The following is a 15,545-nucleotide window of genomic DNA, read 5'->3' as shown; positions in this document are numbered from 1 at the left end:
AAAAAAATAAAAGATAGGCCACAATTATAGCCTAAGGCCAAAAAGAACGAACGAACCAGCCGGCCTTCTCGCCAATCGGACGTACTCATCTGGCCCCAACGATGCTGGGGCTGAGGTGGTTTGGACCCTCAATCTGTAAAATTTATTTCGAATCCCCGAATTCGCCACTGATCTCAGTTGAATCATTGGGCAGTGAAGTGGGTTCACGAAAGTAATTAATACTAATGAAGCTTGGTTTCCATACAATCGCTACATTTTCGCTACAGTGTTTTCAGTGCAGTCGTTGTGCTGGGTAGCAGTCCCCGATTCGATCGATCAATCAGCATAACCGAAATCTGTCTGTGATAGCGTGTAGCATTTGTATGTAAATAAGCTTAATTCACTGATGTCCCCGACAGCGTGGTGAGGCGGGGGTGGGGGAAGAATTTCCCAGACGAGAGCGCTAGTGGGCGTCGCTCATACCTGGAGTTTTCGGAAAGACTTTATGACTGTCACTGTGCACCTTATGGCAATGGACCCAATTCATATTAAACTGTTATTTATTTCATCCATTCTCTTATACTCCTACTTTTAGAGTCTATATAGGGAGATAGGGAGGTCGGCCTTACCCACCAGAACCCGAAACGACACATCGGAATGACGGGATTAGTAACAGAATAACTGTAATTTTATTAACACGATAATTCCCCGATTTCCCGAATGAGAGCTTACATTTAATTTTTTGGAAAGCATTAAAGTTATATAGGGCTATTATCATTATAAGGCGATCTATTGTCTATAAATCCATGGGTTACTGTTATGACTTCGAAAATGCGTGTTAGCCAGCAATAATAATTGTGGCAGAAGTTATTAATATTCAGTTAATATTCAGTTGTTTTTACTGTCATGCTTTCATGTACTGTTGTAAGTTTTATCAGAAATCTGTAGACTATCATGTTGAGATTCTGTATAGGCTACAATACAGTTCATTGGTGGCGGATTCATGAATTCGAAATAGAAGGGGCCCAGGAAAGGACTTTCAGGGATGGAGAGTCCAGACCACCTCAGCCCCACCATGTTTGGGGCTGAGACAAGAACGTATGATTATAGCACTTCTAAATGGCCGGAATTGGCACTCAGGCCTAATTTTTATTATTATTTTTTTTTTCTAATTTAAAAAAATAATTTTTAAAAATTTGGAGGGTGGGGCGTCGGCCATGCTTGAATCCGCCAATTTTCACATTCGTATATTGATGGTTTCACAGAATCACCACAAACAGCTCGCCATAAATAGTACAATATACTCTTATGGCCTATTTTCTAGACCTATTCCACGAATTTATAAAAATAGACCTATTCCATGAATTTATAGCGAATATAAACAATACCTATATAACGTTACACTATCATTAATCACTTTAAATGAAGACAATATATAAGTCTGTAGTTACGTTCGTTCATATTTATTCGACAAAAATAGTAATTACCAAATTGGAAGACTTTGAAAACACAAACAAATATTCGAAGGTTACAAACTATTTCGAGGCAAATGTTTCATTTCCATGGTGGCGCTGTTTCCAAAAATGTTAGATTTGAATACCTGTACTTTCAACCCACATTTTGATAGTTCCTTAACCCACACATTATCAATTTTAGCGGTTATTGTCGTAAACATCCGCTTCCAGATATCCCACGATGCAGTACACAACTTCATTTGTATAAATAATACGCACACTCTCACCTACGGGGACCACTTAAAAACTTAAGGTAACACAAAAACAAATTTTATATTATTGAAAAAATGCAATACAAATCTAATTCTACCATAAATTTATGCATTTCAATAACTATTTAGCAGTCTCAACTGTCCGTGTTTTGTCACTTAAACATACAAAGTAAATCACTGATCTGATATGAATTTAGTTATTATTAATGGCTAAATACCTTAACGGTTGAGTTATAACGATTTATTTTAAAATAAAACCGCAAACGATTGTACAAGCCGCTTGTTCAGGCGACTTAACCTTTGACATGCCCCAGTTAAAGAGTCTTAAAAATTCAAATACATTAGGTGTATTCCAAAATCACATTGGGGGCCTATCACTTGTTTGTACGTCCGCCAGAATCTACATTGTGTAGAGAACACGAGGCCGTTATCAACGAGCCCAATTCACGCCGTCACACCAACCGAAAGCTCCCTTTTGAATGTTCAACCAAAGAGTATAGAACTGCAAAAAGAGGTCCGGCTGCCGTGGTTTTATTGGAACGCAATCCTATTTCAAAGAGTACTTACACAAAGGGGCGTGGCCTTAAAAGACGTTTGATGATCAGACGTGTGCTGCGTGCGTGCATGTTCGAGTTTCGAACTCTTATTTGAATTCAGGCGCCCCCTATTTAGTGGCAGTACTTTTTGAACGTTTTATTGCCTGCATACAAAATCACGGCAGTCGGATCTCTTGTAGTTTTGTACTCTTTGGTTCTTACTGTCCGCTTTCAAGTCAGGAACACCCGACAAAGACATATTAAATCAATTAGCAATAAATGTTTTAATATATAATTATGAATGAAATAGTTTTCGTCGATTCACAGACATTTTACTAGGACAATTCTTCAATTAACTACTAGTCGGGGCATTGATTAGAGTAGTTTCACTGGTTAATTATTAACGTTTTCACAATAGAATGACGATACTGTGATGTTAAGGGGTACCAATGTACAGAACATTACTTTAAGGAAAGAGAGGGCGCCACCTTCAATGCATAGTAATACTGTAGTCTTTTTATAGTAGTATACCGTAGCGGCCGAAGTTTATCGATTATCTGTATCAGTTAGAAACAAACAAACACAACACAACAACTGTAGATAGTAGTATAGTATGTACCATGAATGAAACGCACAATGACTTTATCTATTGTCAACGTAAATATCAATAGTGGAGTTTTCAAAATCTCAAAACATAACGGCATAATACACATGACACTGTATAATACATAGTTCACTTTTTCATGCGCATGCGCACTAAGAATCGATCGTTTTACGTCACGAACAGTTACAATGCGCACTTCGAACTAGGTATGGTTGGTGAATCATCGTGTAATGCTTACGTTTAGATTTTGGAAAACTATCTAAAACGCTTTCTACACTTCAAGTTGTATGTGACAAACCTGTAATTTACCCGTGTGAGTAGGATGAAGTCATGTCACACCCATATGGACAAATCACAGAAATTTGTTGCATAAAAGTTTATCGTGTGAACAGCTTAATGGAAGACTGAAAGACTTAAGACCAGCCAACTTGTTTCCCATTTGGCTGTCACCAACAAGGCACATCACATGTTTTGGTCATAATTAAGGACACTTTGGTTTAAATGAGTCTGCATTTTCGAAAAATGTTAATCATTCTGCTTTAACGTCTATGACCAACTTCCATATTGAAACACGGTTGAAAATAGATAAAGCAGGAAAAAAAAAATAAACGATCCAAGTAGGCCTACTGCATGTTGAAGACGCTGTTGTATCGTCTGCACTTGTCACCATTCAACCAGGGAGGTATAAAAAACATTTTGATAGTTCGTTTTCCCATTTTACAATACGGTAGGCCCACATTAACACGGTTTTTGTCGCAGACCCCTTAAAAGACAACAATAACAAAATGTTGCCTCTTCTGGAGCAGTAACGATGACTTCATGATGGAACAGTAATGACGTCACTGTACTACAGTACTTTTGACTGCATTATGCTAATGGACACAGCGACCGTGGTGCCAGCTAATCAGCTGAAAATGTCAAACGCTGAGTTAGCATCAATGCGAAAAAAACATTTGATCCATACATCCGGGCCATTGCCCAGCAACATTCATTGATGATTTGTATTACCGATCCTTGTATATAAGTTTTTATGGTTAAAAAGTACATTTTTTGATCCCACGCAAATTTTTCATAGATTCATCGGTGAATTACAAATCTTGTTCGAATTAATCACACAATTGTTCTTCATAAACAAAACAATAACGTATTATGTTCTACTATAGAAATTATAAAGATGACAATAAGGAATGTTATTCTTCCTCCCCCGCAACAATTGGTTTCAAACTTGGTGGCGGATATCCAAACATTATAAAGTCAACCAAATATTTTTCTACTAATTGCTGGAGATAATACAAAGAAACGGAACTCATCTCATCGCTAATCTTTTGTTGCGTTGTAGGTTTGTACCATCTTTGTCTTTGAGGGAAAAACGTGTCGCTCTCGGCGCCTATCGTTTTCAGAACTTCGTTTGCGTCTACACTGAGGTACTCGAACGAGCCTATAAAATCATAATTGACCGCGCACGGTTGACATAACTCGTTCATTGGTCGCCAATGCATATCCATATTTGATGTGTCCGTATCTAACAGATACCTAATAAACTCTTCGAAAGTTACGTCATCACCCTTAACATCATTATTTACGTTCTTTCGATATTTTCGTACAATCGGCACGCCATATCGTTTATGGAACGACACTATATTCTCCCTGAATTTATTTCTGTATGCAGAGACTAGCCTTGCTATTGGATTTCGTACGAACATGAATTTGAAGTACGTTTTTAACTTGATATCAATCTCTTCTTGACTAAATGAGTCTAAAAAAACTAAATCTTTCTTATGGTCCATCTTTACTTCTGTGTTTATATCGGTCAGACTGCCCTGTATGTATTTTATTACACGTTTCCAGTTGGAGCACGCCACTTTGGGGACGTAACAATATAAAAACTTGCGCTGTTCGTCGACTATTATTTGGTGAAAGACGGTATCTGGTTCTGCCAGCTTCCAAACATCGCCCCTAGCAGGATCCCCGGCACACATAGTGTGCAATGTTTTATTGCGCATGCTCCGTGTTAACTGGAAGACAAAATATCAGAACACACATTAATCAACAAAAACCATTTAAATGAATACCGTATTCTTGGTTATAATTTAGAAAATTCACTGAAACACCTACCCCCACCCCATAAAATGAATATATCCTCTTTAAATTTGTAATGTCTTACTTTTAAATTGGCTTAATTTAATTTGTTTAATCCACTTTCATAAATTAACTTTTAATTTCATTTTTAATAATTTAAATAAAACTCACAAACTTAAACAAACCAAGGTATTCTCACACCTGTTCACACAGTACAAAAGTTTCGATAGAGACCTATAAAATGGAGGGTTGGCATAGAGGTTTTCAATTAAATTCATTGCTACTTGAACCATTTCTATATATTGTCCACAACAACAATGAGACAAGCGTTTGGTACAAAACATCACCCAAAACAATGGACCTTCCCGCTTAAGCCCGACCCCTTGCATACTGCTGCTCCCACAAGCCAACAGTGTAAAAACATACACAGACCACTGATCTCTACTATGGCTATGTTCTCACACGGCTGCTAACGGTTAGCAGGATCCGGATCCTGCTAAACGTTAGCTGCCATGCGTCCATACGATAAAAATCCTGATCCTGCGTGACAACGCCCGATCGGTTAGCGCTAACCGTTAGCAGTATCCGGATACCGCTAACGGTTAGCAAGCGCTATCGCTTAGCAAGTTGGGCGCGATTTTATCATCAACAAATCACACGTACGTGTTTACAATTTCCAGTTTCTTATTGGCCGGTGATCCGATCATCATATTTTTGGTATCCGGATCGGGATTTTCTCGTATGGACGCACGGCAGCTAACGGTTAGTAGGATCCGGATCCTGCTAACCGTTATCAGCCGTGTGAGAACATAGCCAATGGCTCTCGTGAGAACCAGGCTATATGCTAATTATAGTAGAGATCAGTGACGCAGACACGTGCGTACTTCGTCGGACAACGCGCGTATTCCTGATCCTGTTCTGATTGGTCAGTTGTTTAATTTGATTGACAATACTACTGATGAGAAATTCTGATTAAAATCTAAGAGCTCCTTTTCAACATTAAGTGAAAAGAAGCCCATTAACATTCGTTTCGTTTAATTTTGTTCAGTGGTGTTGATCTGGTTTCTACATCTGATTTCTGTAACCGACATTGTCATCGGATTTTTTTTTTTTTAGCAGGAAGTCATAGTAAACAACAATGTCTCAATTGCTTTGTTTTGAAAATTCACGGAAAATTCCGTAACGATTGTAATAGATCTAAATAGAGAACAGATTTGATAAAGCGAAACACATAACAATAACCGAAAACAACACATGATCGGAAATAATTATTTTAAAGTTGCCTTTACACTTTATGACAATCCCAAGTACCGGTACAGTCAAATTGTAAAGGTCAATGTGCGCGCGCGTCCAGATGGGCAAACTTCATGATTTTTATATTTTCAAAAAGGACAGGCGGGTGAGTGTGGCTTGAAATTAATGTTCATCATGCCAGGCTATGAATGTCACTTTAATCCAAAATGCAAAAATATATTTTCGAATTCAAGTCATTTTACTTCGATCCTTTTGTTAGTCAGTAGGCCTATTGTAGTTTCAGTTTGATGAACTTATAGGCCTACAGCACGCATGAGGCCATTGAACACGTTTAGTAAGGTCAAGGTTGTTCAGATATTGCAGAGAGTAAACTGTTACCGTACGTTGTATCTTTTTTATGGTCTATCTTTACTTCTGTGTTTATATCGATCAGAGTTTATATGTATATATAAAAGAAAGATAAATGCAGTGTTCAGAAAAGAAAGGTAAATACAGTGTTCAGATAAAGGACGTGGTACATCGTGTACAATAGCTCTTAACGAATGTTTTCCTATAAATAAATAAAAAACATTGTGTAATAAAATCCTCTGACGGAAGTTGAACCTGCGACCTCTCTTGTCAAGGCGATCGTCATAACCATTATACCACAGAGGCTTCATGGTTGAACAGATTCAAAATACTGCCAGATACACTCTATTACACAATAAGTACGGCTAGAAATAAATAATAGCAGCATATAATGTAAATCAAGATAGTCGTTAACACTTTTAAATATAATTTTATTTATAGGCCTAATTCTTTTGTAATTTTATATATAATTTAAAAACACGTTATCTCGTCGCTGTAGGACGGCCATATCCGCTAGGCGAAAGCCCGTCTTGTGACAAGAGACCATTTTACTTCAGAACCACTCAATGAGTATAATATCGATCGATCGAATCACGGAAGTCTGCTGTCGCACAATTAAACTACTTATGAATATCATATCATACATGAATTAAGTACGAAACTCCTATATTGAATTTTATGTTCTCCTTTTGCAGGTTAATAAATAAATTTAATATATTTTAATGGACGAGCACGGGACAATTGCTGAGAAATCCGAAAACCTATCCTAGCCTACAATAAGTTCTACCTTCTAAGATATTGCTAGAAATTCGACTTGTAACATATCAAATAAATTCGGTGAACAAACTACAAAAAATCCCTTCACAGATTGTGATAGTACATCAATATATTAAAATAAATTAAGCCGGTTCAGAATGAGAATAGAATTACGATTGACACTGCAACCAGGGCACTTCAATGACATGTCGTGACATACGTGTAGCTTACCGGTGTCCACGGCGGTAGTTATCAGTGGCGGATCCAGGAATTCGAAATACAGGGGGCCCAGGGAGGGACTTAAACAGGCGGAGTCGGAGGGTGTAGACCACCACAGCCCCACCATGGTTGGGGCTGAGGTAAGAAGAATTTTATGGCACCTCAAAATGGCAATGAACTTGGCCTAATGGGGAAGGTAAATGTAATGGTATAGTAACCCACCACATAAAAAAGGCATAACATCCATAAAATAACCACGCGATAGTCTTACAAACTTGCTTGATTTTTACAAATGTTGATAAAAATTTAAAAAATTATTTCAGGCCAATATTTTACAGGGAGGTATGTATCCTTAGCGAATAAGCCTACTCTTAGTACTATACATAGTTTTAACTGGGACAAAACACAAGTAATTTACCATGTTGCGTATGCCGATGCATCGTAGTGTACTGGGTCATGGTTAGTTCGTACTTTATTGGTACCCGGTACCGGTAGCGTATGCATACTGTACGCGTACTCGTACCAATATCCGTATCAAATTCCGGGGTGCGAAAGATTCGGTTACCGTTTTACCGAGAAAGGTACTGTATACACATTTTTCAATCACATCTAAACCTCGTCCTAAATAGTAACCCTATGTAAGGGCCAACATATAGGCTAAGTACATAGACTTGCCTGGCTTACCTTAGCCTCTTTTAGATTACCAGGATCTACAGTAGGCCTTGTCTTCGCTGGAATGATGTGCTTAGTGTTATGGCGGCCTACAGTTTCCGGAATATATACAAGATAGTAGGTACTGATAGTTACCACTCCAATCAGAAGCAACACATACCATTTAAAAAATGGCCGCGTTCGAAGGTGAATAAGAGTCATTTCTTTGCTAGCAGAGGATGTCTTGTACGAAGGAAAGCACCATGGTTATGTTTGCAGTTATTAAACATGTAAACAATCAAACAATGCATGGCCTTTTCCCAATACTAAACAGTAAACTTCACTTAGGGCTTGTATTGAGTACAGTATTAGAGTACTTGAAATCGTCGTCGTAGGCTCAAACACTTTCACATTTCGGTTAACTTAACTGACATGATCGGAAGTAGACTCCGGCAACTATCTCCTTATTTCCTGGCTTATATGTGCCATAAAGCTAAAATCAGATCCTCAATCGTTACGTATGTCATCTCCATGCAACCGGATCGGTATAAACACTGTGTTTTTGGTACACACAACTGTGATGAATGATTACGTAATATACTGGTTCTAACCATTCCAAACAAAAACATCAATGTCGGCATGTAGAATAAATTGATGAGCGCTGGGAGAACACTTGTATGCCTTTTTGAAAATTCACGATGTAGATGACAGTGCAACCTACTATTACCTCTGTCGACACTTACGATGCACTTTGCCCGATCTATTTATCAGTCTGCATATAATAAACAATGATCATTCAGACGGGTAAAACCAAGTGACATTAGCGACGCAATGAGCTAGACCTCATGAAATACCATCCACAAGCGGCAACTAGAATAAACTCACAAGCAACACAGGCGTGAGATTAGTACATTTACTTATTCCGCAATGGTATATCTGACAACTATTTTATTTACCGCTTGGATGGATTTAGAGGTGAAAGAGAACATAAACAGCAACATCACACGCCTTCATTCGGTTATAGGCCAAACGATTTGTTGCGGAAGAACACTTATTGCATATACCCAGGATCTCTATTACGTCCAACCTCTGACAAATGAAAGAAATATTATAGTGTACACGAAACACAGAACAACTCCCCGTAAGTTCATTTGCACCAAGACATACAAGGTTAAGTACCGTATTCCCTGTTTATTATGACTCAGTTTTCGACACACTAGATGAGAGCCAAATGAAGACGCAACAAACGAATTGGGTTGTTTGAGCATGGACCAAGTGGGTCCTCCAGCTTTTTACTTCTAGCGCAACCCGTGAATGATCGTTGAATGTTAAAATGATGTTTTATAATTGCAACGCTTTCAGCTGTTACCAGTAACAAATGGATGATAATTCATGTGTAAGCCCAATGGTAGAATCGAGTCACCACTTGTAATGCTTCAACAATAGAAATGTTCTCAGGGGAGTATTCAACCAATTCAAACTTTAAATTATTAATGTGGATCTTTTGCGATATGATGTTTTGATTAATATCGAGTCTAAATATTGATTCATGTAAGGTCCATTGTTGATTGGCTTTGATACGGCCAGTAAATTGATACGCGCTCGCGCGTCAAACGTGACGAACTCAAAGGGATAGAGAGCCACTTGAATATCGTAAGAGATAGACGATTACCAATACTGTTTGCTATTAAAATATGAATAACCAATGAGTAGACCTGATTGTCCATGGAATAAATAGGGCCTACCCACGTCACAAGAACAAACATATTTAAATAGGCCTACTAAAGTACGGAAAATATACAGAGCCTTCCGACTTTGGAGTATTTGCGCCCAGAACTGAACAAATCCTATTTTAGATTAGAGACCTTCCAGATATAAATTCGATTATTGAATTGGGGTATTCGAGTATAATAAGCACAGAAACTCCGAAGTTTTTTTTAACGAAAAATTCAGAAATTGGATTGATTTGCAGCAGCTCAGAATCTCCAAAATCTAAAAATACCAGTAACTTCATAATGTAAAATTAGTGGGCGTGTAGTATCCTTCCGTTCTAGCTGGTAATAAAACACAATAACAAGGATGCACTACAGAGAATTCGCTAAGAGCGGAAAACATTTACTGCATGGAAAAAAAAACACTCAGTCAAGAGGGGTCTTAATGGAAATGCGTTAATTGTTTGGAAATTGTACTGTAGTGTATAAAACCAAATTATTAACAAACACGACATTTGGATGCAGGACGTATCTCGGAAAATCACTTTTCCCTTCGGTGACTACAATAGACTATATTATTGTAAACAGTGAGAACAGGGCCAAGGCCAGTCAGGAGCAAATACGGCGTCAGCCAAATAAGTCAGGAAAAATTCAACAAAAATTTAGATTTTTTTCTTATTTTAAACAATCAAATATTAGTAAGTTATTAACTTATTAACCAGAAACAGATGGAAATATGTGTTTTTGCTAACTTATTAAAAATGATTTACCGTACCATCTTTGAATTGATTATAAGCCTTGGAAAGGATATGGAATTGGTGCGTTTTTTAGATGCCGAACAACTATTTGTTTATGGTCTATATCAATTGAATGGTAATAAATAACTTATTTATATTTACAGAGTGGGCAATATAAATATTGATGGTTTTTTTTTTAAATTTCGTATAGCGTATTAGGTCAATAGAGTGTTTAATTATAGCATTGTGTATACAACTGCCTGCACTGAATAAGCGAACTCAAACTAAAACACTTGATGTCTTTACGTCACAATTTAATGTGTATTAAATTGCATGCACTGCACTGAATAAGCCAACTCAAACTGAAACACATTATGTCTTTACGTCACACTTTAATGTGTATACAGTACAATTGAATGCACTGCACTGAATAACTGAAACACGTGATGTTTTTACGTCACACTTTAATGTGTATACAATTGAATGCACTGCACTGAATAAGCCAACTCAAACTAAAATACATGATGTCTTTACGTCACACTTTGGGGATTCCCACAAAAATTAGTTCTAATCGCGAAAACAAAAAGCGTGCATTTATGAATTTTAATCGTATTATTTCTGGCTACAGTTCAAATAATCTGGGTTGGAACTGGAAAACACTCATCGCGAATGCCTATTATCTATCTGCCATGAGAGGGCGCGATACATGTCCTTCCAATATTGTGACAATACAGTGACGTGTCAGTTTTTCGTCTGCTTACTGAAATCTACACTAATTACATTTTCATTCAAAGACACATATGGTCTTGTCAGTTGTAATTATCTTCTGATTAACCCATAACGTAAGATATAGGTCAGATTCGCTGCTTCGTCACATTTGTTTGAAAAAAAACAACAACAAACACACATCGTCTTTTTTTTTTCACCACGCAAAATTTAAAATCCAATTAATTGAAATAAGACTTGCATTAAGCCAGGCCTATCGAAGATTGTTATAACATGTTATACCTCCGTGGTTATGATAAGCCTACTTAAAACATGGCAATATTTTTGAACGATTTTTAATTAAAATAACAGCAATAATAATTGTTTTTCCTGGTTTTACACTGTTGTGTTTTTGTCGTTGTCTCCAAATATTAATAAAATTATCATGCATCCAACTAACGAACTTCAGTTCTGGAGGAGGAGTGGCGAATTCCCGTTGGACAGGCAGTGGTGGCGCAAGATTTGCCCGACGGGGTTCCGAGGTCCACGACCGGGGTGGGCGGGGCGATGTCCCGACGAAAAAATAAGTGGGCGTGGTTGGGCGTCGACAATTTAAGGGCTTTTCTAAGACTTATTTAATCGATTTTGGAGTCTACTAATAGTTTTGGAACAAAAATTAATCTTAATTTGTCCAAAGCGTTATTTTGATTGCCAATCCTTAATACTGTCATCTAAAAACACAAATTTAGGTCATATTAAGCCATAAAAACTCGCCCCATGAACCCTACCCAGAGATAGTTATTATTCCGAATCCTGAATAAAGGCTCTGGTCGGCCCCTTGGTACAGGCCACGTTATCGGACACGTTTAACCCCCTGTCGGCAAATTCCTTGAGCCATCAATGTTTTAGAGGAACACAATGATAGGTCAGAATTTTAAATAAGATCATGAGTGTGAACCCAAGCACGAGTGTAGTTTTGAAAATTGTGTAAAATTTAGTTTTATTCAACAATGGCCAATTCACTGGCATAATTTCCTGCTTAAATTAGATGTAAAATAGATACGAAAGCGATAGGTTTTATTTTTATTATTATAATTTAAAGCGTTCATTATCATGAGATATCTTCTGACGAGCGACTGGGGAATACGTGCCATTATCGGCGTAATGATCCTCATTTTGTAACGTTTTCAGTGATGTTAGAGAACGGTATAAGCATATTTATAATTAATATTAATTTTTAACGTTGGCGATTCAAATATTTTTCTGTAAAAACAATATAATTGGACATTTTGATTCTCAGGGTATATTACAAAAGCAATAGCAATACTATTACCATAAATAATGTTGATGCAACGCAGGTTACGACATAGCTGTTAAAATACAATAAGTTAGCCTACTTTTTAACAACTAGGTCCAGACCTAGAATGTTATTTACTACAGTACTGCGAATTTCCAAGCTACATATCGTGATAACATTTTCACATTATAGAGAACTTCAAATAACTGCGGTCTGTATTACTAATTGGACTCCTATAATTATTAACCACGGGGTTGTTCACCGATAAGTTTGATATATGCCAATGCAACTGACTTTAAAGAAAGTGATGCAAGTTGTCAAAGACATTTTATGAGTTTTTTCAACATGTTTATGTCATTTGTGCGCATATCCGTGAGCATATAACAGAACTTAAAAAAAACACTCGATTTTCAAGCACACCATATTGGCGTTCCATATAAAAATAACATTAATACCTCCAAGGTCATTGTTAACATTCATGAGGTTGGGTAAGCTGGTATCAGCTGTTACATGGCAGTCCTGCTAAAAAATAATGACACGTCATATAATATAATGTCACATAAGGTGACTGATGAAGCTACGTTGGCAAATGACGAAAGCTGGCGTGTGAGTTAATGTAACAGCTTTCGCTTTGTATTATTATAATATAAGAGAACCTTATTTAATCAACAATATGAAATCAACAGATAAAAGTATTCTACCAACTGATGTTGGGACGATAGCAGTTGGTAAATTTATTTCTACCGACGTACTGTATCTACTACGTCCTTCCCAGGAATATACTGTAGCCTACACATTTATAGGCTTAAAAATATGTAAATGTATTGTATATTAAATTATGTAGGCCTCAAAAAATACCTGAAACATTCAATTACAGTACTACACAGATGTACTTATTGAAAAAGGTCATAAGTTACCAACATCCTTCAAACGAGACGAGATACCGTTAAACGATTTTTTTCTCATTCAAATCAATATTAATATTATGTGTTTTATCTTTCTGTATTTTGTCTGCAATGGAAGAAAATAAATGTCATATTAAATTGAATTGAATTCGGTTTTCGAATATTTAGGCGCTTAATAAATATTACTACGAGCATCCTTTAACTGGCGAGTTAAGATTCTATGCAAATAATTAGTCAGTAAATTTTCCAGGAAACTAGTTCTTGTTCGAATTTTCAATTGAAATTAATATTGTAATAACAACATCAAATCTTAACGCAGATTTTATATCTTTAATTATTATATAATTTATGAGTACCGATTTCAATTTAGATCTACATAAAGCAGGTTTTTATAAGGCATATATAAACACAACAGGATGCAATAGAAGTCTGACTTGGCCTGTATTTACTTGCGTATCACACTCATCCGTTCAGAGTAGTTGTCAAATTATTGTTTACACTGTCATTTTCACTAATTAAATGACATTTTGACCTTCTTTGTTGGAATCCTAGATTTCGTTAAAAGGGAGCTTCGATTTGTGCGACGACGCGACCCTAGAACGGAATCACTCATGCGTACTACGTTCTCTGCATACGTAGATTTGTCCAAATTTTTAATAGACCGGGAGCCGGCCCAGAAAATTGAATCATGTGAAAAAAGACAAAAGGTTTGATGGTCTGGTCATGATGGTACAGGGACAAGACACAATATTTAGTATTGCTGCCGGGGCACATCCTGTACAGGCGGTCTGGGGGAAACAAAATAGGGGTAAAAAAATGCATTTAATCATGTGGAGAGATACATGGACAAAAATAATTGGATATCACTCCCAGGAAGGTTCTTTAGATAATTTCACCAGTGACAGCAACTTTTCCCTGTAGGTAACCTTAAACAGTGACCCTAAAGGCCACGCCCAAAGGACATTAATCATGTCAAGGGAGACACGGATGAAACCTTTTCCATTGGCACTATTACACATTGGGGGTAAAAAAAATACCAAAGACAGCAACTTTATCCTGTACATTTGCGTTCCAGAATCTACTCGATGAGGTGACCTTAACGTTCTCGCATGCGCAGATGATTTTCACTGACGTCATTACGTTCTACGTCCTACCGTCGTCGTGCAATCCAAATCTCCATAATATCAACTTGGTGACACGTTTTTAAAGCCGAGTTTGATTGTCATTTAACTGTAGAAAAAACATAACTGAAATAGATCTAACAGGCAGTGGAGTACCTCCCCTCCCACTCCCCATCCCAACCCCAGAAAAATCTACCCCTTAAATTTAACTGAGCAAACAAATTGCACAGATGTACTTAAAAATAATTTAATCCCTCAACTTAGTACGCCCCAAACTTTCCCATCGCACACCATTTTTGCGCACCCACCATCAACCCTTTCAATACTGTATTCCAAGATGCTACTCATACAAAGGAATTCATGTTTTCATCAACAAATAATTAACCATAATACCGTATTTGTTCGATTAAACGCCCGGGCGTTTTTTTCTTGTCAAGAAGAGTTTTTGAGAGGGTGTTTATTCGATGGAGGCGTTTATTTTTTGTTGGTGTAAAATTGATACGTATATACCGTACTCAAATAAACGCCCCCTTAATTTCACTGCCAACGTCATGGAACTACACACATATTAATCACGGTCAACATGGGTTATTGTGTGATCATAAAGACTATTTGATCCCAACCAGGTTAGAAAAAATGTAAATTCTACTGGACTAGAACATTATTAGAATGTGAGAATGATGTTGCTTCCATTAGTTTTGTTTTCAGTCATTTAGAGGGGCGTTTATTCGACAAAAGATAAACGCCCCGGAGCGTTTATTCCAAATGAGGTTCTGGAAGGGGCGCCTATTCAAAGCGGGGCGTTTATTAGAATAAAGCTACGTTCACATCAAGCCCGGATTCCGGTCCGGAGTCCGGAGAAAAAATCGTGAGAAATGGCTTTAGTGGTAAAGAATAGAAGCGTTCACATCTACAC

The 15,545-nt window shown here is 37.2% G+C and overlaps 1 protein-coding gene across 2 annotated transcripts in view; it reads right to left on the bottom strand.

Annotated features, from left to right (window-relative positions):
- Positions 1–1,426: 1,426 nt before the first annotated feature.
- LOC117102660 (carbohydrate sulfotransferase 14-like) overlaps positions 1,427–15,545 on the bottom strand; it is a 22,590-nt gene continuing 8,471 nt past the window's right edge. The window contains exons 1-2 of one of the 2 annotated variants that reach the window (XM_033243029.1): positions 8,186–9,231; positions 1,427–4,860 (exon numbers count right to left, since the gene is read on the bottom strand). In XM_033243029.1, coding sequence (XP_033098920.1) covers positions 4,036–4,860; positions 8,186–8,374 — 1,014 coding nt within the window. In that variant the 5' untranslated portion in view covers positions 8,375–9,231 and the 3' untranslated portion in view covers positions 1,427–4,035. Of the gene's footprint in view, positions 4,861–8,185; positions 9,232–15,545 lie in introns of those variants that run through there. The other variant, XM_033243030.1, reaches the window with a different exon arrangement.

The sequence above is a fragment of the Anneissia japonica genome, unplaced genomic scaffold (assembly GCF_011630105.1).
Source record: "Anneissia japonica isolate Jap-2015-1 unplaced genomic scaffold, ASM1163010v1 scaffold288184_len555535_cov198, whole genome shotgun sequence".
NCBI classification, from domain to species: domain Eukaryota; kingdom Metazoa; phylum Echinodermata; class Crinoidea; order Comatulida; family Comatulidae; genus Anneissia; species Anneissia japonica.
Note: the sequence above shows the minus strand (reverse complement) of the source record. Positions and strands in the feature narration are given on the sequence as shown.